We start from the raw sequence: 27,000 nt of genomic DNA, 5'->3' as shown, positions 1-27,000 counted from the left end.
TATTTTGATAGATCGGGCATTTCTGAACGAGGCGATACCAAATGTGTATATTTATTTTTTAACCTTTAATTTTCAATGGGGGGGAAAGGGGGGTGATTTGAACTTTTAGGTTTTGGTGTTTTTTTTTTAAATTTTTTTTTTCACTTTTTTTATATTTTACTAGTCCCCCTAGGGGGCTATAGCGATCAGCAATCCGATCGCTGATCGCTATCTGCTGATCACAGCAATACAGCTGTAAACAGCAGATTCAGTCACTTTGGTTTTCCCTCTGCTCTCGGTCGAGGGAAAACAAAAGTGAAACATCATAGCAGCAGGCGTCATCACATGACCCTGTGCTACGATGGCAACCGATAGTCACGTGATAACACACGTGACTTCCGGTGGGGGCGGCGGTAAGTAAACATGGCCGCGCGCATTTAAATCTTGCTGCCACTTTGGCAGCAAGATTTAAGGGGTTAATGGCCGCGGGTGGAAGCAATTCCACCCGCGGCTAGCAGGCACACATGTCAGCTGTTGAAAACAGCTGATATGTGTGCCGATCCACGCCGCCTGCCCACGGCAGGGGGCAGGGCTTAACAGGACACGATCCTGGACGGATAGATCCATCCAAGGTCGTGAAGGGGTTAATTAAAAATTAACCTTGTTCATTGAGAAACCCCTTTAATTCTTTGAAACCTCTATGATATTTGTATCCTAGTTTTTAGGATACGCCATCATTATCACATGAGTGGGGAGTCTGGTCCCAGTGCCCCCCACGCAGTCAGTTTGCAGCTCACATGGCAGCCGGATGTGCAGTTTTCAGACCTTTGTGTAGAGCAGGTTGATTCCCATCTGCTTCAATAGGACACACACATCTATCTATATCTAATCTATCTATATACACATACATACATACATACATACACACACACACACACACAGGTCCAGAAATATTTGGACAGTGACACAATTTTCGCGAGTTGGGCTCTGCATGTCACCACATTGGATTTGAAATGAAACCTCTACAACAGAATTCAAGTGCAGATTGTAACGTTTAATTTGAAGGTTTGAACAAAAATATCTGATAGAAATTGTAGGAATTGGACACATTTCTTTACAAACACTCCACATTTTAGGAGGTCAAAAGTAATTGGACAAATAAACCAAACCCAAACAAAATATTTTTATTTTCAATATTTTGTTGCGAATCCTTTGGAGGCAATCACTGCCTTAAGTCTGGAACCCATGGACATCACCAAACGCTGGGTTTCCTCCTTCTTAATGCTTTGCCAGGCCTTTACAGCCGCAGCCTTCAGGTCTTGCTTGTTTGTGGGTCTTTCCGTCTTAAGTCTGGATTTGAGCAAGTGAAATGCATGCTCAATTGGGTTAAGATCTGGTGATTGACTTGGCCATTGCAGAATGTTCCACTTTTTTGCACTCATGAACTCCTGGGTAGCTTTGGCTGTATGCTTGGGGTCATTGTCCATCTGTACTATGAAGCGCCGTCCGATCAACTTTGCGGCATTTGGCTGAATCTGGGCTGAAAGTATATCCCGGTACACTTCAGAATTCATCCGGCTACTCTTGTCTGCTGTTATGTCATCAATAAACACAAGTGACCCAGTGCCATTGAAAGCCATGCATGCCCATACCATCACGTTGCCTCCACCATGTTTTACAGAGGATGTGGTGTGCCTTGGATCATGTGCCGTTCCCTTTCTTCTCCAAACTTTTTTCTTTGTCGCTCCATTGGGAGACCCAGACAATTGGGTGTATAGCTATGCCTCCGGAGGCCACACAAAGTATTACACTAAAAGTGTAAAGCCCCTCCCCTTCTGCCTATACACCCCCCGTGCCTCACGGGCTCCTCAGTTTTTATGGTTTGTGCGAAGGAGGCTGACATCCACGCATAAGCTCCACAGCTTAGTCAGCAGCAGCTGCTGACTAGGTCGGATGGAAGAAAAGAGGGCCCATAACAGGGCCCCCAGCATGCTCCCTTCTCACCCCACTTTGTCGGCGGTGTTGTTAAGGTTGAGGTACCCATTGCGGGTACACAGGCAGGAGCCACATGCCGTTTTCCTTCCCCATTCCTTAATGGGCTCTGGGTGAAGTGGGTTCCGGATCGGTCTCCAGGCACTGGGACAGTGCTCCCTCCGCAGCCCCTGGGAATCTGCTGGATAGGAGCTGGGTATCGTCAGGGACAAGGCCCTGCTACTATGAGGTACTCTGTGTCCCCGTGGGGACCGCGCATGGAGCGCTTGTGCCATACACATTACAGCACTGCTGGGTGTGTTAGTGCGCCGGGGACTACCGCGCGGCCGCGCTTATTGCCGGCCGCGCTTATAACTTTAGTCCCCGGCTTCTGCGGCCTAGTGTCGTATATTCCCGCCCACAGGCCTGCCAGTCAGGGGAAGGGCGGGACGCTGCACAGATAGTCAGCGCTGAGGGCTGGAGCATACATTAGTATCCTCCTCCCTCCTCACTCAGTACACTGGGGCACTAGATTCCCGCACTTTTCTTGGGCACGCCCACGGTCCCCTCCTCCCCACAGAACGCCGGCAGCCATTCCTGTCAGCGATTCAAGCGCTGGAGAGGAGAGACAACACAGGGAGACCCAGGCAGGGAATCTGGTGATCACACAACCGCTCTGAGCGGTCGGTAAGCAGCACCTGTGGTGCTGGCCCCACTGAGTGCCGAAGTGTATATATATACATATATAGGCTTATAGGCTATACATTTGCACTGTACGGTCGCTCTGTTGATTTTTGGCTATATACCCTCCTGGATTGTTCTCAGAGGAGACAACATGTCATCCGCAAAAAGCAAGGGTGCCAAAGCACAGGCGTACTTTGCAACCTGTACCTCATGTACAGCTGTACTACCGGCAGGTTCCACTGACCATCATTGTGTGCAATGCTCGGCCCCTGTGGCACTTACTCAGCCGGAGCCTCTGCGACTGGTGGCCCAGGTGGAACCACCTGCTACCACTGTCCAGGTGACAGGGACGGAGTTTGCAGCCTTTGCTGACAAACTGTCTGAGAGTATGGATAAATGGTCTGCTAAAATACTGGAAGCATTGCAGTCCAGACCGGTGATCCAGGCCCCGGGCACTGTCCAATCCTTGACCCCTGGTCCCCCTTAATTGGAACAGCAAAGTACCCCTGGGGTAACCCATAGGTCCCAGGGTGAGGTCTCTGACACGGACCGCAGTCCCAGGCCGCCCAAGCGGGGGTCGCTGGGAAATTCCCTCCACTTCATCACACTGTTCAGGGTCCCAGCAGGAGGACTCTCTGGAGGATGAAGCGGAGGTATCAGATCAGGATTCTGATCCTGAAGCCGCTCTCAACCTAGATACACCTGAAGGTGACGCAGTAGTAAATGACCTTATAGCGACCATCAATCAGGTGTTGGATATTTCTCCCCCAGCTCCTCCAATTGAGGAGTCTGCTTCTCAGGAGAAATTCCGTTTCAGGTTTCCCAAGCGTACATTAAATATGTTTCTGGATCACTCTGACTTCAGAGAGGCAATCCAGAAAAACCGAGACTGTCCAGACAAGCATTTTTCCAATCGCCTTAAGGACACACGTTATCCCTTCCCCCCTGATGTTGTCAAGGGCTGGACTCAGTGTCCTAAGGTGGATCCTCCAATCTCCAGACTGGCGGCTAGATCCATAGTTGCAGTGGAAGATGGGGCTTCACTCAAAGATGCCACTGACAGATGGAACTATGGTTGAAATCCATCTATGAAGCTATCGGCGCGTCTTTTGCTCCAGCATTCGCAGCCGTATGGGCACTCCAAGCTATCTCAGCTTGTCAGGCGCAGATTAATGCAGTAACACGTACATCTGCCCCGCAAGTGGTGTCCTTAACCACTCAGGCGTCGGCGTTTGCGTCCTACGCCATTAATGCTATCCTGGACTCGGCGAGCCGTACGGCGGTAGCATCCGCCAATTCGGTGGTACTCCGCAGGGCCATGTGGCTACGTGAATGGAAGGCAGACTCTGCTTCCAAAAAGTTCTTAACCGGTTTGCCATTGTCTGGCGACCGCTTGTTTGGTGAGCGATTGGATGAAATCATTAAACAATCCAAGGGAAAGGATTCATCCTTACCCCAGTCCAAACCAAACAGACCTCAACCACGGAAGGTACAATCGAGGTTTCGGTCCTTTCGGACCGCGGGCAGGTCTCAATTTTCCTCGTCCAAAAGGCCTCAGAAAGATCAGAGGAACTCCGATTCATGGCGGTCTAAGTCACGTCCTAAAAAGACCGCCGGAGGAACCGCTCCCAAAGCGGCCTCATGACTTTCGGCCTCCTCACACCGCATCCTCGGTCGGTGGCAGGCTCTCCCGCTTTTGCGACGCCTGGCTGCCACAAGTAAAAGACCGATGGGTGAGAGACATTCTATCTCAAGGTTACAGGATAGAGTTCAGCTCTCGTCCTCCGACTCGTTTCTTCAGAACATCTCCGCCCCCCGACAGAGCCGAGGCTCTTCTGCAGGCAGTGTGCACCCTGAAGGCGGAAGGAATGGTGATCCCTGTTCCTCTTCAGCAACGGGGTCACGGTTTTTACTCCAACTTGTTCGTGGTGCCAAAAAAGGACGGATCCTTCCGTCCCGTTCCGGACCTAAAACTGCTCAACAAGCATGTGAGAACCAGGCGGTTCCGGATGGAATCGCTCCGCTCCGTCATCGCCTCAATGTCCCAAGGAGATTTCCTGGCATCAATCGACATCAAAGATGCTTATCTCCACGTACCGATTGCACCAGAGCATCAGCGCTTCCTGCGTTTCGCCATAGGGGACGAACACCTTCAGTTCGTGGCACTGCCTTTTGGCCTGGCGACAGCCCCACGGGTCTTCACCAAGGTCATGGCAACAGTGGTGGCAATCCTACACTCTCAGGGACACTCGGTGATCCCTTAGACGATCTACTTGTCAAGGCACCCTCTCAAGGGGCATGCCAACACAGCCTGAACATTGCTCTGGAGACTCTCCAGAGTTTCGGGTGGATCATCAATTTTCCAAAGTCAAATCTGACACCGGCCCAATCACTGACATATCTTGGCATGGAGTTTCATACTCTCTCAGCGATAGTGAAGCTTCCGCTGAACAAACAGCGTTCACGACAGACAGGGGTGCAATCTCTCCTTCAAGGTCAGTCACACCCCCTGAGGCGCCTCATGCACTTCCTAGGGAAGATGGTGGCAGCAATGGAGGCAGTTCCTTTTGCGCAGTTTCATCTGCACCCACTTCAATGGGACATTCTCCGCAAATGGGACAGGAAGTCGACGTCCCTCGACAGGAACGTCTCCCTTTCTCGGGCAGCCAAAGCTTCCCTTCAGTGGTGGCTTCTCCCCACTTCTCTGTCGAAGGGGAAATCCTTCCTGCCCCCATCCTGGGCGGTGGTCACGACGGACGCGAGCCTGTCAGGGTGGGGAGCGGTCTTTCTCCACCACAGGGCTCAGGGTACTTGGACTCAGACAGAGTCCTCCCTTCAGATCAATGTTCTGGAGATAAGGGCAGGGTATCTTGCCCTAAAGGCGTTCCAGCCGTGGCTGGAAGGCAAACAGATCCGAATTCAGTCGGACAACTCCACAGCGGTGGCATACATCAACCACCAAGGCGGGACACGCAGTCGGCAAGCCTTCCAGGAAGTCCGGCGGATTCTGCTGTGGGTGGAAGCCACAGCCTCCACCATATCCGCAGTTCACATCCTGGGCGTAGAAAACTGGGAAGCAGACTTTCTCAGTCGCCAGGGCATGGACGCAGGGGAATGGTCCCTTCACCCGGACGTGTTTCAGGAGATCTGTTGCCGCTGGGGCATGCCGGACGTCGACCTAATGGCGTCCCGGCACAACAACAAGGTCCCGACATTCATGGCACGGTCTCAAGATCACAGAGCTCTGGCGGCAGACGCCTTAGTTCAGGATTGGTCGCAGTTTCAACTCCCTTATGTGTTTCCTCCTCTGGCACTGTTGCCCAGAGTGTTACGCAAGATCAGGGCCGACTGCCGCCGCGCCATCCTCGTCGCTCCAGACTGGCCGAGGAATCGTGGTACCCGGATCTGTGGCATCTCACGGTCGGCCAACCATGGGCACTACCAGACCGACCAGACTTGCTGTCTCAAGGGCCGTTTTTCCATCTGAATTCTGCGGCCCTCAACCTGACTGTGTGGCCATTGAGTCCTGGATCCTAGCGTCTTCAGGATTATCTCAAGAGGTCATTGCCACTATGAGACAGGCTAGGAAACCAACGTCCGCCAAGATCTACCACAGGACGTGGAAAATATTCCTGTCGTGGTGCTCTGCTCAGGGTTTTTCTCCCTGGCCATTTACCTTGCCCACTTTTCTGTCCTTCCTTCAATCCGGATTGGAAAAGGGTTTGTCGCTCGGCTCCCTTAAGGGACAAGTCTCTGCGCTCTGTTTTTTCAGAAGCGCCTAGCCAGACTTCCACAGGTACGCACGTTCCTGCAGGGGGTTTGTCACATCGTCCCTCCTTACAAGCGTCCGTTAGAACCCTGGGATCTGAACAGGGTGCTGATGGTTCTTCAGAAACCACCGTTCGAGCCAATGAGGGATATTTCTCTCACGCCTTTCGCAGAAAGTGGTTTTCCTAGTAGCAGTCACTTCACTTCGGAGAGTGTCTGAGCTAGCAGCGTTGTCGTGCAAAGCCCCTTTCCTGGTGTTTCACCAGGACAAGGTGGTTCTGCGTCCGGTTCCGGAATTTCTCCCTAAGGTGGTATCCCCTTTTCATCTCAATCAGGATATCTCCTTACCCTCTTTTTGTCCTCATCCAGTTCACCAATGTGAAAAGGATTTGCACTTGTTAGATCTGGTGAGAGCACTCAGATTCTACATTTCTCGTACGGCGCCCCTGCGCCGCTCGGATGCACTCTTTGTCCTTGTCGCTGGCCAGCGTAAAGGGACACAAGCTTCCAAATCAACCCTGGCTCGGTGGATCAAGGAACCAATTCTCGAAGCTTATCGTTCCTCGGGGCTTCCGGTTCCCTCAGGGCTGAAGGCCCATTCTACCAGGGCCGTGGGAGCGTCCTGGGCCTTGCGGCACCAGGCTACGGCTCAGCAGGTGTGTCAGGCAGCTACCTGGTCGAGCCTGCACACTTTCACGAAACACTATCAGGTGCATACCTATGCTTCGGCAGATGCCAGCCTAGGTAGGCGAGTCCTTCAGGCGGCGGTTGCCCACCTGTAGGACGGAGCCGTTTAAGGCTCTATTATGAGGTATTATTTACCCACCCAGGGACTGCTTTTGGACGTCCCAATTGTCTGGGTCTCCCAATGGAGCGACAAAGAAGAAGGGAATTTTGTTTACTTACCGTAAATTCCTTTTCTTCTAGCTCCAATTGGGAGACCCAGCACCCGCCCCTGTTTTTTTGTGTACACATGTTGTTCATGTTGAATGGTTTCAGTTCTCCGATATTCCTTCGGATTGAATTTACTTTAAACCAATTTATAATTTTTTCCTCCTTCTTGCTTTTGCACCAAAACTGAGGAGCCCGTGAGGCACGGGGGGTGTATAGGCAGAAGGGGAGGGGCTTTACACTTTTAGTGTAATACTTTGTGTGGCCTCCGGAGGCATAGCTATACACCCAATTGTCTGGGTCTCCCAATTGGAGCTAGAAGAAAAGGAATTTACGGTAAGTAAACAAAATTCCCTTCTTCCCATCATCTGTCTCATCTGTCCATAGAATACTTTTCCAGAACTGAGCTGGCTTCATGAGGTGTTTTTCAGCAAATTTAACTCTGGCCTGTCTATTTTTGGAATTGATGAATGGTTTGCATCTAGATGTGAACCCTTTGTATTTACTTTCATGGAGTCTTCTCTTTACTGTTGACTTAGAGACAGATACACCTACTTCACTGAGAGTGTTCTGGACTTCAGTTGATGTTGTGAACGGGTTCTTCACCAAAGAAAGTATGCGGCGATCATCCACCACTGTTGTCATCCGTGGACGCCCAGGCCTTTTTGAGTTCCCAAGCTCACCAGTCAATTCATTTTTTCTCAGAATGTACCCGACTGTTGATTTTGCTACTCCAAGCATGTCTGCTATCTCTCTGATGGATCTTTTTCTTTTTTTTCAGCCTCAGGATGTTCTGCTTCACCTCAATTGAGAGTTCCTTACACCACATGTTGTCTGGTCACCGCAACAGCTTCCAAAAGCAAAACCACACACCTGTAATCAACCCCAGACCTTTTAACTTCATTGATTACAGGTTAACGAGGGAGACGCCTTCAGAGTTAATTGCAGCCCTTAGAGTCCCTTGTCCAATTACTTTTGGTCCCTTTAAAAAGAGGAGGCTATGCATTACAGAGCTATGATTCCTAAACCCTTTCTCCGATTTGGATGTGAAAACTCATATTGCAGCTGGGAGTGTGCACTTTCAGCCCATATTATATATATATAATTGTATTTCTGAACATGTTTTTGTAAACAGCTAAAATAACAAAACTTGTGTCACTGTCCAAATATTTCTGGACCTAACTGTATACACACACACACACACACACACACACACACACACATACATATATACACATACAATATGTATGTGTATATGTACGTGTATATGTATATACACACACACACACTAACTGTGCCGAGAGACTCATGTGTCCCTGCTTATGTACTGTGTAATGGCCGTGTCTGACCGTAAAGGGACATTGTGTGATCACACCACCTCTCCTGTGGCGGCGAGAAAGCAAAAGTGGTCATTTGCATCATTTAAAGGGGATGCCTGATATTTTAAGTGATAAATAGTTTATTGCTGGGGCTGTGACACCTGGCACTACACCAATCAGTTGTTCCCAGTACCAAGCTACTCAGTGGTGAAGCTGCACAGCACTGTCTACTGTATAGTGGCCATGGCTGGGTACTGTGTATATGGCCCCTATTTGAACCAATAAGGGGTGATATGCAGTACCCAGCTTCACCACCGAGTAGCTTGGTATTGGGAACAACTGATCAGTGTGGTGCCAGGTGCCGCACCCCCGATAAGAAATAGTTCAAAGTGTCAGACATCCCCTTTAAATGATGAGAATGACCATTTAACTTGCTGTCACGGCAATGATGGCCTCTCTAATACACTGTCCATCAGGGTTGGAAACCCCAACGTCTCCTTATCCTACAACAAATGAGGTACGGTTGCCATTAGTGTCCCATGGCGCACTAACATTTAACACTAGACCTACTGGACTCGTGACACCTATATAGAAATACATGGTGCAAAGTAGTCAAAATGACTACCTCAGTAGTTCTAGTGTTAACCAGCACCAGGATAGGAGGAGCAGCCGTGTATAGGAGAAGCCAGAAGTGGCGGCTTTACCTTACCTGGAGCTGTGGGAAATGCAAGGGTGCTACAATCACAAAATTCCATCAAACCCCTCAATACTCACTATAAGTAGATATGTCTATCTCGTCAGGCAACTCTCCCACATTGACTTCAAATCTGTCTTGGACGTCATTCAGGATTTTAGCATCTTGTTCGTCAGACACAAACGTCACAGCCAAACCTTTAGTGCCAAAGCGACCGGCACGAGCAACCTGGCCCAGAGAGAAAAAAAAAAACCAAGGGATCAGGCCATGGAAGATCACAAAAATACAGGTACTGAGCGACGTCAGTGCAGAGAATACCAGACAAATAGTCCAGGCCCTCACCCTGTGTAAGTAGGTGTCAGAGTCCTCCGGCATGTCGTAATTAAACACAATATTAACTCGTTCAATATCCATGCCACGTCCGAAGAGATTAGTAGCTACCAAAATTCTTCTCTGGAAATCCTTAAACTGTTGGTATCGGGAAAGCCTGCAGAACAGATCATATGTGTCAGATATCTCCATCGAGGCAAAGAAAGTCTACAACAGCCCTAACTGATGTCCAACTACAAGTCCCAGCATTCCCAACATCCACAGGCTATCAGGGCATGCTGGGAGTAGTAGTTTCAGAACACCTGGGGTGCCACAGACCGATCCCTGCTCCATAATAAGTGTGTGGTTATCACACATTAATTATAGTCCAGAGCTGCAATCATAATTATGAACGCTTCAGAGCAGAAATCACTCAGTGACCATCCCATGTTTTTAGTCTTTGTGATCTAATGAGTAAGGCGGGCTTCACATCAGCGGTATTCTGCCGCAATGCTGGATCCGACTCAAATACGGTACAATGCAATACAGTTCAATGGTATCGCGGCAAGATTAGTTCACATTCGGCCGCATGTGACCTTATCGTGCCGCGATTGCAGTGTACTGCATTTCTGACGGATCCGGCGTTGCGGCAGAATACTGCTGATGTGAAGCCCGCCTTACTCATTAGATGAAGAGTGACATGTCAGTGTGAGGAGACTTAAACGCCTGCAATGCTCCTCTGGGAAATGAAATCTACAAATTGCCTCTTCAGAGAGGGAGGACTTGATCTCTAGTGACACCAATAAGAAGTAGCAATCCTAAAAGCCAATATCAACCCTTTAAATGGTTAATATTGCTTTTTAGGCTTGCTACTTCCAATAGGTGGCGCTAGAGATCAAGTCATCTTCAGAGGCAATTTACATAAGCTTGTGTAGAATGAAGAGTATCATTTTCAATCTTTCAGTATTAATTTACATTTAAAAGACAAGCCAGGAAACTGGTTGTTGGACTATTAGTCCCAGCATGCTCTGCCAACTGCCGGGAGTAGTTGAAGCTTCCCAACAGCTGCAGTGACCCCTACACTAAGGGCGGCTTTTTACACTACGACATCGCAGGTGCGATGTTGGTGGGGTCAAATCGAAAGTGACGCACATCCGGCGTTGCTTGCGATGTCGTAGTGTGTAAATCCTAGATGCTACGATGAACAAGCGCAAAAGCGTCGTTATCGTATTATCGGTGCAGGCTCCGACATTTCCATAATGCCGTTGCAGCGACCGGTACGATATAGTTCCTCGTTCCTGCAGCAGCACACATCGCTGTGTATGAAGCCGCAGGAGCGAGGAACATCTACCTGCCGCCGGCCACAATGCGGAAGGGAGGTGGGCGGGATGTTTACATCCTGCTCATCTCCGCCCCTCCGCCGCTATTGGCCGCGTGACGTCGCTATGACGCCGCACAACCCGCCCCCTTAGGAAGGAGGCGGGTCACTGGCCAGAGCGACGGTCGCAGGGCAGGTGAGTGCATGTGAAGCTGGCGTAGCGATAATTTTCGCTACGCCAGCTATCACAAAATATCGTACCTGTGACGGGGGCGGGGACTATCGCGTGCGACATCGCAGCATCGGCTTGCAATGTCGCAACGTGCAAAGCCCGCCTAAGGATTAAACTCAAGTAAAAGCTTCCCGGCTGTGCTGTAGAAGCTCATCTGAACCAGCTTGCTTATTTATTTATTTTTTTTTTATATAGTTGGAACAAAGAAAAAAAATAGAAGAGTGGATGCAGACTATAAAATAGACAGATCACAACACAAGGACTCACCTCTCTTCTTGTAGCATTCCCCTGTGAATGGCAATGGCTGGGAAGTTCTGCTCTACCAAGAGCTGTGCCAGCGCCATACATCTCTGTACGGATTTTACAAAGATCACAACCTACGGAAGAGATTTACAGACAAAAATCAATACAGAAATCACAGATCTCACCCCATCTGCACACCCCGAGAGCAGCCATCACCGGTGCTCGTGTCATCAGTCTGCACAGAAACAGGAGCACCGGTCGGGAGATGCGCAGGAAGGGAAGAGACTACTAAGGGCGGCACGGTGGCTCAGTGGTTAGCACTGCAGCCTTGCAGTGCTGGGGTCCTGGGTTCAAATCCTACCAAGGACACCATCTGCAAGGAGTTTGTATGTTCTCCCAGTGTTTGCGTGGGTTTCCTCCCACACTCCAAAGACATACAGATAGGGAATGTGAGCCCCAATGGGGACAGTGTTGCTGATGTATGTAAAGCGCTGTGGAATTAATAGCGCTATATAAATGAATACAATTATTATTAATTATTACTCCCAGCTACTGGTGCACAAGTGCTTGTTGTACAATTCACTACTTGAAAGCTGCACACTTTAGACTCCCATGCACCCACAGTCTTTCAAGCAGAAAACTGGCTATTTTCCCTTTTAGCATCTTTTGTTTTTACCATCATATATAGCATAATGGCAGATTACAGACTGATAAAGGGACTGCTCACTCCCCCCCATCATGGTTAAAATAAGTTATGACATAAAATGTGCAGAGCGAGTCAGTCTGACATAGTGCACTATATCCTTTTAGGAGTTTAGCGCTTCTTCAGGGGCAATTTGCATGAAGATGACATTGTGCACATGGACTGTCAGGGTGGCATTATATATTGGACACTTTTGGCCTTCGCTGGATGAATGAGGCCTCATACACGTGATATTTGTGCTGAGGTGGGGTGCACGGAGCCCCACTAGTCGGATCTGACTGCAGCGGTTTCATACTAACCTGGTTAAACTCCAGCACGTCCAACAGGTCAAACAACTTGCGGTTCTTCTCGCTGTCTTTCAATTTGACATAGTACTGCTGCAGGCCATGAAGTGTCAGTTTGGTTTCATCATCAACGAAAACCTCCATAGGCTGAAAAACAAAAGTATCACACAGGACAAGTGAACAAAAATAACTCCAATAACCAATAGTCATTTAAATGTCACAGATCTCCAGATTTAAAGAGAAACTAAACCTTTGTAACATGGATCTTTACTATAAGGCCCTGTGCACACACTGCTTTTTTACTGCAGAAATTTGAGAAAATGGTTGTAACCCTTCTGCAGACATTCCCCAGCAAAACCTATAGGGGGAAGGAAGAAAAAAAAAAAAAATTCACACTTTTTTTCTCAAGAACATTCTTTCTGCAGAATTTGAGAAAAAGAATGAGCATGTTACTTTTCTGCAGGTACCTGCGTTTTTTGCCATAGATAATGGTAAAAACGCAAGGACCAACCTGCGGAAAAAACGCACCAAAAACGCATGCGTTTTTTCAGTGCGTTCTTTGACCGCAAGTGCGCTAATCTTTCATACTCAAGAAATTTGAGAAAAATCCTTTTTCGAGTGCGCACAAGGGCCTAACTCAGGATGAAGGTAGTGAAATGTGTTAAAGGGCTTCGTCCTCAGTCAGGTTTTTATTCACCCACTCCTGGTTCTAGCTACAAATACAGATGTAAAGAAGGGAATTTTGTTTACTTACCGTAAATTCCTTTTCTTCTAGCTCCAATTGGGAGACCCAGATAATTGGGTGTATAGCTTCTGCCTCCGGAGGCCACACAAAGTATTACACTTAAAAGTGTAAAGCCCCTCCCCTTCTGCCTATACACCCCCCGTGCATCACGGGCTCCTCAGTTTTGGTGCAAAAGCAAGAAGGAGGAAAAGTTATAAATTGGTTTAAAGTAAATTCAATCCGAAGGAATTTCGGAGAACTGAAACCATTCAACATGAACAACATGTGTACACAAAGAACAGCCCGAAGGGAACAGGGGCGGGTGCTGGGTCTCCCAATTGGAGCTAGAAGAAAAGGAATTTACGGTAAGTAAACAAAATTCCCTTCTTCTTTGTCGCTCCATTGGGAGACCCAGACAATTGGGACGTCCAAAAGCAGTCCCTGGGTGGGTAAAATAATACCTCGTAATAGAGCCGTAAAGCGGCCCTTTCCTACAGGTGGGCAACCGCCGCCTGAAGGACTTGCCTACCTAGGCTGGCATCCGCCGAAGCATAGGTATGCACCTGATAGTGTTTCGTGAAAGTGTGCAGGCTCGACCAGGTAGCCGCCTGACACACCTGCTGAGCCGTAGCCTGGTGCCGCAAAGCCCAGGACGCACCCACGGCTCTGGTAGAATGGGCTTTCAGCCCTGAGGGAACCGGAAGCCCAGAAGATCGGTAAGCTTCGAGAATTGGTTCCTTGATCCACCGAGCCAGGGTTGATTTGGAAGCTTGTGACCCTTTACGCTGGCCAGCGACAAGGACAAAGAGTGCATCCGAGCGGCGCAGGGGCGTGAGAGAGAAATATCCTTCATTGGCTCGAAAGGTGGTTTCTGAAGAGCCATCAGCACCCTGTTCAGATCCCAGGGTTCTAACGGCCGCTTGTAAGGAGGGACTGTGAGACAAACCCCCTGCAGGAACGTGCGTACCTGTGGAAGTCTGGCCAGGCGCTTCTGAAAAAACACAGAGAGCGCTGAGACTTGTCCCTTAAGAGAGCCGAGCGACAACCCTTTTTCCAATCCGGATTGAAGGAAGGAAAGAAAAGTGGGCAAGGCAAATGGCCAGGGAGAAAAACCCTGATCAGAGCACCAAGATAGGAATATCCTCCACGTCCTGTGGTAGATCTTGGCGGACGTTGGTTTCCTAGCCTGTCTCATAGTGGCAATGACCTCTTGAGATAACCCTGAAGACGCTAGGATCCAGGACTCAATGGCCACACAGTCAGGTTGAGGGCCGCAGAATTCAGATGGAAAAACGGCCCTTGAGACAGCAAGTCTGGTCGGTCTGGTAGTTCCCACGGTTGGCCCACCGTGAGATGCCACAGATCCGGGTACCACGACCTCCTCGGCCAGTCTGGCGCGACGAGGATGGCGCGGCGGCAGTCGGACCTGATCTTGCGTAACACTCTGGGCAACAGTGCCAGAGGAGGAAATACATAAGGGAGTTGAAACTGCGACCAATCCTGAACTAATGCGTCTGCCGCCAGAGCTCTGTGATCTTGAGACCGTGCCATGAATGTCGGGACCTTGTGGTTGTGCCGGGACGCCATTAGGTCGACGTCCGGCATCCCCCAGCGGCAAAAGATCTCCTGAAACACGTCCGGGTGAAGGGACCATTCCCCTGCGTCCATGCCCTGGCGACTGAGAAAGTCTGCTTCCCAGTTTTCTACGCCCGGGATGTGAACTGCGGATATGGTGGAAACCGTGGCTTCCACTCACATCAGAATACGCCGGACTTCCTGGAAGGCTTGCCGACTGAGTGTTCCCCCTTGGTGGTTGATGTATGCCACCGCTGTGGAGTTGTCCGACTGAATTCGGATCTGCTTGCCTTCCAGCCACGGCTGGAACGCCTTTAGGGCAAGATACACTGCCCTTATCTCCAGAACATTGATCTGAAGGGAGGACTCTGTCGGAGTCCATTGTCAGAGACCTCACCCTGGGACCCATGGGTCACCCCAGGAGCACTTTGCTGCTCCAATTGAGGGGGGCCTGGGGTCAATGATTGAACAGTGCCCGGGGCCTGAGTCACCGGTCTGGACTGTAAGGCTTCTAGTATCCTAGCAGACCATTTATCCATACTCTCAGACAGTTTGTCAGCAAATACTGCAAACTCCGTCCCTGTCACCTGGACAGTGGTAGCAGGTGGTTCCACCTGGGCCACCAGTAGCAGAGGCTCCGGCTGAGTAAGTGCCACAGGGGCCGAGCATTGCACACAATGAGGGTCAGTGTAACCTGCCGGTAGTATAGCCGCACATGAGGTACAGGTTGCAAAGTAAGCCTGTGCTTTGGCACCCTTGCTTTTTGCGGACGACATGCTGTTGTCTCCTCTGAGTACAATCCAGGAGGGTATATAGCCAAAAACCAACAGTGCGACCGTACAGTGTAAATGTATAGCATATAAATATATATAAATTTATATATATATATATATATATATATATATATATATATATATATATATATATATATATATATATATATATATATATATATATATATATATATATATATATATTATATATATATATATATATATATATGTACACTCCAGCACTCAGTGGGGCCAGCACCTCAGGTGCTGCTTACCGACCGCTCAAAGCGGTTGTGTGATCGCCAGATTCCCTGCCTGGGCCTCCCAGAGCCTGTTGTCTCTCCTCTCCAGCGTCAGAAGTGCTGACAGGAATGGCTGCCGGCGTTCTGTGGGGAGGAGGGGGCCGTGGGCGTGCCCTAGAAAGTGCGGGAATCTGGAGCCCCACTGTGCTGAATGAGGGGGGAGGAGGATACAAGTATGCTCCAGCCCTCAGCGCTGACGTCCTGTGCAGCGTCCCGCCCTTCCCCTGACTGACAGGCCTGGGGGCGGGAATATGCGATACTAGGCCGCAAAAGCCGGGGACTAAAGTTATAAGCGCGGCCGGCGCGGTAGTCCCCGGCGCACTAACACACCCAGCAGTGCTGCAGTGTATATGGCACAAGCGCTCCATGCGCGGTCCCCACGGGGACACAGAGTACCTCACAGTAGCAGGGCCTTGTCCCTGACGATACCCGGCTCCTGTCCAGCAGATTCCCCAGGGGCTGCGGAGGGAGCACGGTCCCAGTGCCTTGAGACCGATTAGGATCCCACTTCACCCAGAGCCCATTAAGGGATGGGGAAGGAAAACAGCATGTGGCTCCTGCCTATGTACCCGCAATGGGTACCTCAACCTTAACAGCACCGCCGACCAGAGTGGGGTGAGAAGGGAGCATGCTGGGGGCCCTGTTATGGGCCCTCTTTTCTTCCATCCGACATAGTCAGCAGCTGCTGCTGACTAAGATGTGGAGCTATGCGTGGATGTCAGCCTCCTTCGCACAAAGCATAAAAACTGAGGAGCCCGTGATGCACGGGGGGTGTATAGGCAGAAGGGGAGGGGCTTTACACTTTTAAGTGTAATACTTTGTGTGGCCTCCGGAGGCAGAAGCTATACACCCAATTGTCTGGGTCTCCCAATGGAGCGACAAAGAAATACTGACTGTATGAACGTGGCCTTACACAGCATTACAAAAATGTCCCCTCAGTGCAGGAGACCAGCAATATCAGACAGTTGTCACATTATTACAAAAAGCAGCCATGTTTTTTTCATGGGCGGCATGGTGGCTCAGTGGTTAGCACTGCAGTCTTGCAGCGCTTGAGTCTTGGGTTCAAATCCCATCATGGACATCATCTGCAAGGAGTTTGTATGTTCTCCCCGCGTTAGCGTGAGTCTCCTCCGGGTTCTCCGGTTTCCTCCCACACTCCAAAAACATACTGATAGGGACTCTAGATTGTGAGCCCCGATGGGGACAGTGTTGCCAAATGTATGTAAAGCGCTGTGGAATTAATAGCGCTATATAAATGAATAAATATTAATTATTATATTATGTTCTGGAAAACTTCATACATTTCTCTGCTCAGAAAATGGTCTACAAAGCAAGAAACCAAATGGGCCATGAAGTTACCAGAACAGCGGCGTTGTACTTACATCCTGCATAAACTTCCTGCAGACGGGACGGATCTCCTTGCTGAGCGTGGCACTGAACATCATGCATTGCTTCTCGTGAGGGGTGAGACGGAAAATCTCCTGCACGTCCCTGCGCATATCTAAGGGGGGAGCAGAATACAAGACATTAGCAACACTCCATACACAGTCACTTCAAGCATGGGGGAAGGGGGGGGGGTTGTTTGCATCCATGTCCTGCTACTAAGGCCCCTTTCACACAGTTTTGCCGTCAGTCACAATCCATTGGCTCGACGGATCCGTTGCAGATTGTGGAAAAACTGATGACGGATCCATTTTTATTTTGATGGATCCGACTGGCTACTTGTTACTAAATAAAATAAATCTGAGCGTGCTCTGTTAAAAAAAAAAAAAAAAAAAAAAAAAAAAGAAGGGAATTTTGTTACTTACCGTAAATTCCTTTTCTTCTAGCTCCTATTGGGAGACCCAGACGATTGGGTGTATAGCTACTGCCTCCGGAAGCCACACAAAGCATTACACTAAAAAGTGTAAGGCCCCTCCCCTTCTGGCTATACACCCCCAGTGGGATCACTGGCTCACCAGTTTTAGTGCAAAAGCAAGAAGGAGGAAAGCCAATAACTGGTTAAACAAATTCACTCCGAGTAACATCGGAGAACTGAAAAACCGTTCAACATGAACAACATGTGTACCCGAAAAAACCCAAAAATCCCGAAGGACAACAGGGCGGGTGCTGGGTCTCCCAATAGGAGCTAGAAGAAAAGGAATTTACGGTAAGTAACAAAATTCCCTTCTTCTTCGGCGCTCCATTGGGAGACCCAGACGATTGGGACGTCCAAAAGCTGTCCCTGGGTGGGTAAATTAATACCTCAAGTTAGAGCTGCAAAACAGCTCTCCCCTACGAGGAGGCAACCGCCGCCTGCAGGACTCCTCTACCTAGGCTGGCGTCTGCCGAAGCATAGGTATGCACCTGATAATGTTTGGTGAAAGTGTGCAGACTCGACCAGGTAGCTGCCTGGCACACCTGTTGAGCCGTAGCCTGGTGTCGTAATGCCCAGGACGCACCCACGGCTCTGGTAAAATGGGCCTTCAGCCCTGATGGAACCGGAAGCCCAGCAGAACGGTAGGCTTCAAGAATTGGTTCTTTGATCCATCGAGCCAGGGTGGCTTTGGAAGCCTGCGACCCTTTGCGCTTACCAGCGACAAGGACAAAGAGTGCATCCGAACGGCGCAAGGGCGCCGTGCGGGAAATGTAGATTCTGAGTGCTCTCACCAGATTTAACAAATGTAAATTCATCTCATACCGATGAACTGCATGAGGACAAAAAGAAGGCAAAGAGATATCCTGATTAAGATGAAAAGAGGATACCACCTTCGGGAGAAACTCCTGAATGGGGCGCAGCACTACCTTGTCCTGGTGGAAGACCAGGAAGGGAGCCTTGGATGACAGCGCTGCTAGCTCAGACACTCTCCGAAGAGATGTGATCGCTACCAGTAAAGCCACTTTCTGTGATAGTCTAGAAAGTGAAACCTCCCTCAGAGGCTCGAAGGGCGGCTTCTGGAGGGCAACTAGTACCCTGTTCAGATCCCATGGATCTAACGGCCGCTTGTACGGGGGTACAATATGACAAACCCCCTGCAGGAACGTGCGCACCTTAGGAAGCCGTGCTAGACGCTTTTGAAAAACGACGGATAGCGCCGAGACTTGCCCTTTAAGGGAGCCGAGCGACAAACCTTTTTCTAACCCAGATTGCAGGAAAGAAAGAAAGGTAGGCAATGCCAAAGGCCAGGGAGACACTCCCTGAGCAGAGCACCAGGATAAGAATATCTTCCACGTTCTGTGGTAGATCTTTGCGGACGTGGGCTTCCTAGCCTGTCTCATGGTGGCAACGACCCCTTGGGATAATCCTGAAGACCCTAGGATCCAGGACTCAATGGCCACACAGTCAGGTTCAGGGCCGCAGAATTCCGATGGAAAAACGGCCCTTGGGACAGTAAGTCCGGTCGGTCTGGTAGTGCCGACGGTTGGCCGACCGTGAGATGCCACAGATCCGGATACCACGCCCTCCTTGGCCAGTCTGGGGCGACGAGTATGACGCGGCTGTAGTCGGATCTGATCTTGCGTAGCACTCTGGGCAAGAGTGCGAGAGGTGGAAACACATAAGGGAGCCGGAACTGCGACCAATCTTGCGCTAAGGCGTCTGCCGCCAGAGTTCTGTGATCGCGAGACCGTGCTATGAAGGTTGGGACCTTGTTGTTGTGCCTGGACGCCATTAGGACGACGTCCGGCCTTCCCCAGCGGCTACAGATTTCCTGAAACACGTCCGGGTGAAGGGACCATTCCCCTGCGTCCATGCCCTGGCGGCTGAGGAAGTCTGCTTCCCAGTTTTCTACGCCGGGGATGTGAACTGCGGATACGGTGGAGGCCGTGGCTTCCACCCACGTCAGAATCCGCCGGACTTCCTGGAGGTCTTGCCGACTGCGTGTCCCTCCTTGGTGATTGATGTATGTCACCGCTGTGGAGTTGTCCGACTGAATTCGGATCTGCTTTCCTTCCAGCCACTGCTGGAAGGCTAGTAGGGCAAGATACACTGCTCTGATTTCCAGAACATGGATCTGAAGGGTGGACTCCTGCTGAGTCCACGTACCCTGAGCCCTGTGGTGGAGAAAAACTGCTCCCCACCCTGACAGACTCGCGTCTGTCGTGACTACCGCCCAAGACGGTGGTAGGAAGGATCTTCCCTGTGATAATGAGGTGGGAAGAAGCCACCATTGCAGAGAGTCCTTCCGAAAAGGATACTTTCCTGTTCAGGGATGTTGACTTCCCGTCCCATTGGCGGAGAATGTCCCAATAAGAGGACGCAGATGAAACTGCGCAAACGGAACCGCCTCCATTGCCGCCACCATCTTCCCGAGGAAGTGCATGAGGCGTCTTAAGGAGTGCGACTGACCTAGACGGAGAGTCTGCACCCCAGTCTGTAGTGACCGCTGCTTGTCCAGCGGAAGCTTCACTAGCGCTGACAGGGTATGAAAACTCCATGCCAAGCTACGTTAGTGATTGGGTCGGTGACAGGTTTGACTTTGAAAAGTCGATGATCCACCCGAACGTCTGGAGAGTCTCCAGCGCAACATTCAGGCTGAGTTGGCATGCCTCTTGAGAGGGTGCCTTGACAAGTAGATCGTCCAAGTAAGGGATCACAGAGTGTCCCTGTGAGTGCAAGACTGCTACCACTGCCGTCATGACCTTGGCGAACACCCGTGGGGCTGTCGCCAGCCCGAATGGCAGAGCTACGAACTGAAGATGGACGTTTCCTATCACGAAATGTAGAAAAACATTGGTGCTCTGTAGCAATCGGCACGTGGAGATAAGCATCTTTGATGTCTATTGATGCTAGGAAATTTCCTTGAGACATTGAGGCAATGACGGAGCGGAGGGTATCATCCGGAACCGCCTGGCCTCCACGTGCTTGTTGAGCAGTTTTAGGTCCAGAACGGAACGGAAAGAGCCATCCTTGTTTGGCACCACGACCAGATTGGAGGAAAACCGTGTCTTGTTCCTGAAGAGGAACCGGGATAACCACTCCTTATGCCTGCAGAAGAGCATCGGCTCGGTGGGGACGTTCTGAAGAATCGAGTCGGAGGACGAGAACAGAACTCTGTCCTGTGCACGTGGGCACACTGTCCCTCACCCACCGGTCTGTGACCTGTGGCAGCTAAATGTCGCCAAAGGCGAGCGAGTCTGCCATCAACCGCGGATGCGGAAAGATGAGAGCTGAGAGTCATGAGGAGACCGCCTTGGTAGCGGTTCCTCCGGCTGCCTTCCTTGGGCGTGATTGAGCCCGGCCGGCAGCTGAGCCCCTCTGAGGCTTTTCAGCCCTTTTGGACGAGGACAATTGGGACCTGCCCGAGCCTGGGAAGGACCGAAACCTCGACTGTCCTTCCAGGACAGCATTAATAGGGTAAGTCGCAATGCAGACATTGCGAGGTTACGGACGCCCCTGCGGCACAGATGTACCTGTGCTCAAGACCAGCTGCGCAAGAACAGCTGAAAAGCTTAGGGTGCCCATACGGCTGTGAATGCCGGAGCAACCGACACGCCGATAGCCTCATAGACAGATTTCAACCAGAGTCCATCTGTCTGTCAATGGCATCTGTAAGTGAAGTCCCAACTCCACTGCAACTATGGCTCTAGCCGCAAGCCTGGAGATTGAAGAATCCACCTTTGGACCCTGGGTCCAACGCCTGACCACGTCAGGGGGAAAGTGATAACGTGTATCCTTAATACGTTTGGAGAAAACGCTTATCTGGAAGCGTGGTGTTCCTGGACTGCGTCTCTGAAGTCAGCGGGGCCAGAACAATTCTCAACATACGTTTGAGCTACTGAAATGGGACTTCTCCTGCTGTGAAGCTGACTCCTCCGCTGGGGGAGCTGAGGGAGAAAGATCCAACATTCCATTGATGGACGCTATAGGATCATGCCTTATGGCGTCACCATCCGGTGTATCCGGAGTGAGAGCGGTGTCAGGATCAAAGTCCTGATGAGCTACGTCTGCCTCATCATACAGAGAGCCTCCTGGGACCCCCCCCGGAGCACCGATTTTATTCCAAGTGAGGGTGGCCAGGGAGCAATGATCCAGATTGCCCATGGCCTGTCCGGACTGCAAGTCTCTATCCCCTTGCAACTCCGTCCCTGTCCTTGGACAGGGTTGAGAGGTGGTTCTTTTGGCCACGTCAAGTAGAGACCCCGGCTGACCAAGTGCTACAGGGGAGCATTGCACCCAATGGGGAGCAGTGCCGTGGAACAGTATCACATGCAGCAAAAACAGCATCGAAAGCCTGTGTTGCTTATATGCTGCTGCCGACTTATAGAGCCAAGAATGGCGACCGTACAGTGCAATGTATATCATACAAGCATAAAGTACAAATGAACACTGCAGCACATGCCATACAAGCAGCATAGAAAGCCTGCTTTTCTGCTGCTGTAGACTAGCCATCTAGGGGAATATAGCCCAGAATAGCGACCATACAGTGCAATGTATAGCATACAGGCATAAGTACAAATGAACACTGCAACACCTGCAATACAAGCAGCATAGAAAAAAACCTGTGCCTCAGCACCCTTGCTTTTCTGCTGCTGTAGTCTAGCCATTCTATGGCGAATATAGCCAAGACTAGCGACCGTACAGTGCAGTGTATAGCATACAAGCATAGATACACATGAACACTTCAGTACGTGCAATACAAGCAGCCTAGAAAGCCTGTGCCTTAGCACCCATGCTTTCCTGCTGCTGATGTGTCGCCATCTAAGAGGGCATATAGCCCAAAATAGCGACCTATGCAGTGTAAGCATAAAATACAAATGGACAAACTGCGGTATTTAGTGTCAGCACTTCAGGTGCCGCTTACCGCCCGCCTATAAGCGGGTGTGTGGTCGCCCTAGTCCTGTGCCTGGTCGCCCAGAGTCCGATCTCTCAGCTCGGACTGCAGGAATGGCTGCCGGCGTCCTTCTCCAGCTCGTATGAGTAGGGGCGGGCCGTGGGCGTGCCCCAAGTCAGAGCGGGAAACCGGCGTCCCACAGTGTCTAGTGAGAGGGCTGGAGCATGTAAATAAGGCTCCAGCCCTCGGCGCTGCTGATTGACAGGGTGGGGGCGGGAACGAAGCTGAGCTAGGCCGCAAAAGCCGGGGACTGGATTTATAAGCGCCGCCGCCGTAAAAGCGCGGTCGGCGCTAAGTCCCCGGCGCACTACAAGTCCCAGCCGCGCCGCCGCTCCCGGAGCGTCCGGCGCGGTAGTTCCCAATAAATAAAGTCACTCAGCTAGGCTGCAGTGACTGTAACCCTTTACTGTCCCCGGCGCACTAGCACACCCAGCAAGTCTGGAGTGTGCTGTGCCTGTGTGTACGGGGACACAGAGTACCTGAATGGTGCAGGGCCATGTCCCTGAACGGCACTCCCGCTCCACATCCAGCAGGTTCAATGGGTCTGTGGATGGAGCCCGGCCTCAGGGCTTTGGGGCCGGTAAGATCCCACTTCCTCAGAGCCCCTCAGGGGGATGGGGAAGGAAAACAGCATGTGGGCTCCAGCCGCCGTACCAGCAATAGGTACCTCAACCTTACAAACCACCAGTGGGGTGAGAAGGGAGCATGCTGGGGGCCCTATATGGGCCCTCTTTTCTTCCATCCGATATAGTCAGCAGCTACTGCTGACTAAACAGTGGAGCTATGCGTGGATGTCTGACCTCCTTCGCACAAAGCCGAAAACTGGTGAGCCAGTGATCCCACTGGGGGTGTATAGCCAGAAGGGGAGGGGCCTTACACTTTTTAGTGTAATGCTTTGTGTGGCCTCCGGAGGCAGTAGCTATACACCCAATCGTCTGGGTCTCCCAATGGAGCGACGAAGAAAACAGAATCCATCTCCAGATTCTATCATCTGACGATTGACAGATCCTGCGCCCTAGGCTTCCATTCTACCAAATGACGGACGGCGACAGATCCGTCGCTGTCCGATGTATCGACGTACACAAAAAACATTACTTGTCCGTTGTCTCCGTCTGCTGGCCAAAGAAATTCAATAAAAACAAAAAATTAAAAATATATATATATAGTCACTGGATCATTTTTTTTTTTTCCCAAAATTCAACGGATTGTGACTGACGGCGAAAAAAAACTAATAAACCGATGTGTGAAAGGGGGCCTAACACCGGGAGGTTGCCCACTTTGGAGAAGCCTTGTAAGGTAGCGCAGATAGTCCTGCGTGCGAGACCCCCAGCGATTATCTATAATTTCTGCTGATCTCAGTGATGGAGTACGTAAATTTTCCTGCAGCGCAAGTACAGGATAAAAAGAAAACTTGCATTGTTTGCAGCATTAAAATAATGCATACAAAGGACTGTTGCTGCAGACTGAGAGACATCAGCTGTTGGGGGTCCTGCACCAGTGATCGCTCCCCCCCATTAACTCAGAATAAACAACTAGTAGATTTAAAGGGGGTTTTGCAGAAACCCACCCTGTCACAGGTACAGTTTAAGCATAATAAATAAAAAAAAAAAAAAAGGGAACCCTGAAGACGCTAGGAGCCAGGACTCAATGGCCACACAGTCAGGTTGAGGGCCACAGAATTCAGATGGAAAAACGGCCCTTGTGACAGCAAGTCTGGGCGGTCTGGAAGCGCCCACGGTTGACCCACCGTGAGATGCCACAGATCCGGATACCACGACCGCCTCGGCCAGTCTGGAGCGACGAGAATGGCGCGATGGCAGTCGGACCGGATCTTGCGTATTACTCTGGGCAGCATCGCCAGAGGGGGAAACACATATGGCAGTCGAAACTGCGACCAATCCTGGACCAGAGCGTCCGCTGCCAGAGCTCTGTGATCCTGAGACCGTGCCATGAAGGCCGGGACCTTGTTGTTGTGTCGTGACGCCATGAGATCGACATCCGGCGTTCCCCAGCGGCGACAGATCTCTCGAAACACGTCTGGGTGAAGAGACCATTCCCCCGCGTCCATGCCCCGACGACTGAGAAAATCTGCTTCCCAGTTTTCCACGCCCGGGATGTACACTGCGGAGATGGTGGAGGCTGTGACTTCCACCCACTGCAGAATCCGCCCGACTTCCTGGAAGGCTTGACGACTGCGAGTGCCGCCTTGGTGGTTGATGTAGGCGACGGCAGTGGCGTTGTCCGACTGTATTCGGATCTGCCTGCCCTCCAGCCACCGATGGAAAGCCAATAGGGCTAGATATACTGCCCTCATCTCCAGGATACTGATCTGAAGGGACGATTCTATCGGAGTCCAGGTTCCTTGAGCCCTGTGGTGGAGAAAAACCGCTCCCCAACCTGACAGGCTCGCGTCCGTGGTGACCACGGCCCAGGTTGGGGGTAGGAAGGATTTTCCCCGAGACAGAGATGTGGGTAGGAGCCACCACTGAAGTGATGTTTTGGTTGCAAGGGAAAGAGACGTTCCTGTCGAGGGAAGCCGCACTCTTGTCCCATTTACGAAGAATGTCCCATTGGAGTGGCCGTAGATGGAATTGCGCGAACGGCACTGCCTCCATAGCTGCAACCATCTTCCCCAGGAAGTGCATGAGGTGCCTTAAGGGGTGTGACTGACTCCGAAGAAGTGATTGCACCCCCGCCTGCAGAGAAAGCTGTTTGTCCCGCGGTAGCTTGACTAACGCTGGCTGGGTATGAAACTCCATCCCAAGGTAAGTCAGTGATTGGGTCGGTGTCAACTTGGATTTCGGGAAATTGATGGTCCACCCGAACTGCTGGAGAGTCGCCAGAGCGACGGTAAGGCTTTGTTGACACGCCATCCGAGAAGGGGCCCTGACTAGGAGATCGTCTAAGTAGGGGATCACAGAGTGGCCCTGAGAGTGCAGGACCGCCACGACGGATGCCATGACTTTGCTGAAAACCCGTGGGGCTGTCGCCAGGCCGAAAGGCAATGCCACGAACTGGAGGTGTTCGTCTCCGATGGCGAAACGCAGGAAACGATGTTCGGGTGCGATCAGCACATGGAGATAAGCATCCTTGATGTCGATCGATGCTAGGAAGTCTCCTTGTGACATCGAGGCGATGACCGAGCGGAGAGATTCCATCCGAAACCGTCTGGTTCTCACATGTCTGTTGAGTAGCTTGATGTCCAGAACGGGACGGAATGACCCGTCCTTTTTTGGCACCACGAACAAGTTGGAGTAAAATCCACGACCACGTTCCTGAAGGGGAACGGGAATCACAACTCCTTCGATCTTTAGAGCGGCCAGTGCCTGAAAAAGTGCGTCGGCCTGTGCGGGGGGCGGAGAGGTTCTGAAGAAACGAGCCGTAGGTCGGGAGCTGAACTCTATCCTGTAACCATGAGACAGAATGTCTCTCACCCATCGGTCTTGAACATGTGGCCACCAGGCGTCGCCAAAGCGGGAGAGCCTGCCACCGACCGAGGATGTGGCTAGGGGAGGCCGAGAGTCATGAGGAGGCCGTCTTGGAGGCAGTGCCACCTGCGGCCTTTTTGGGGGCGTGACTTGGACCGCCACGCATAGGAGTTCCTCTGGCCTTTCTCTGGCCGGTTGGACGAAGAGGCTTGGGGCTTGGCGGAGGGACGAAAGGACCGAAACCTCAATTGGATTTTTCTCTGCTGAGGTCTCTTAGGTTTGGACTGGGGTAAGGAGGAGTCCTTTCCCGAGGATTCCTTAATAATCTCATCCAACCGTTCGGCAAATAAACGGTCGCCAGAAAAAGGCAAACCAGTTAAGAACCTTTTGGAAGCAGAGTCTGCTTTCCATTCGCGCAGCCACATGGCCCTGTGGACTGCCACGGAGTTAGCAGATGCTACAGCCGTACGGCTAGTGGAGTCCAGGACGGCGTTCATGGCGTAGGACGAAAAAGTTGATGCCTGAGAGGTCAAGGAAGAAACCTGCGGAGCAGAATTCCGCGTGACAGCATTAATCTCAGTCAGACAAGCCGAGATTGCTTGGAGAGCCCACACAGCCGCAAAGGCCGGGGCGAAAGACGCGCCCGTGGCCTCATAGATAGAGCTCTTGGTGAAGTCTGTCTGTCAGTGGCATCCTTCAGGGATGAGCCATCGGCAACAGACACAACGGACCTAGCAGCCAATCTGGAGACTGGAGGATCCACCTTGGGAGAGTGTGCCCAGCCCTTAACGACTTCAGATGGAAAGGGATAACGCGTGTCAGTGTGCCGTTTAGCAAAGCGCTTGTCCGGGACCGCTCTGGGCTTCTGGACAGCATCCCTGAAGTTAGAGTGATCAAAAAACGTATTGCGCGTACGTTTGGGGAACCGAAATTGGTGTTTCTCCTGCTGAGAAGCCGACTCTTCTACAGGAGGAGGCGGGGGAGAGAGATC

General features: G+C 51.1%; 1 protein-coding gene across 1 annotated transcript in view; it reads right to left on the bottom strand.

Moving 5' to 3' along the window:
• Nucleotides 1–27,000, bottom strand: part of LOC142304188 (ATP-dependent RNA helicase DDX39A) — a 69,177-nt gene that overhangs the window by 1,511 nt on the left and 40,666 nt on the right. The window contains exons 5-9 of the mRNA XM_075346316.1: nucleotides 17,152–17,270; nucleotides 12,411–12,542; nucleotides 11,433–11,542; nucleotides 9,649–9,793; nucleotides 9,387–9,534 (exon numbers count right to left, since the gene is read on the bottom strand). Coding sequence (XP_075202431.1) covers nucleotides 9,387–9,534; nucleotides 9,649–9,793; nucleotides 11,433–11,542; nucleotides 12,411–12,542; nucleotides 17,152–17,270 — 654 coding nt within the window. The remainder of the gene's footprint in view (nucleotides 1–9,386; nucleotides 9,535–9,648; nucleotides 9,794–11,432; nucleotides 11,543–12,410; nucleotides 12,543–17,151; nucleotides 17,271–27,000) is intronic.

The sequence above is a fragment of the Anomaloglossus baeobatrachus genome, chromosome 4 (genome assembly GCF_048569485.1).
Source record: "Anomaloglossus baeobatrachus isolate aAnoBae1 chromosome 4, aAnoBae1.hap1, whole genome shotgun sequence".
NCBI lineage: Eukaryota > Metazoa > Chordata > Amphibia > Anura > Aromobatidae > Anomaloglossus > Anomaloglossus baeobatrachus.
This window is presented reverse-complemented; position numbering and strand designations above follow the sequence as displayed.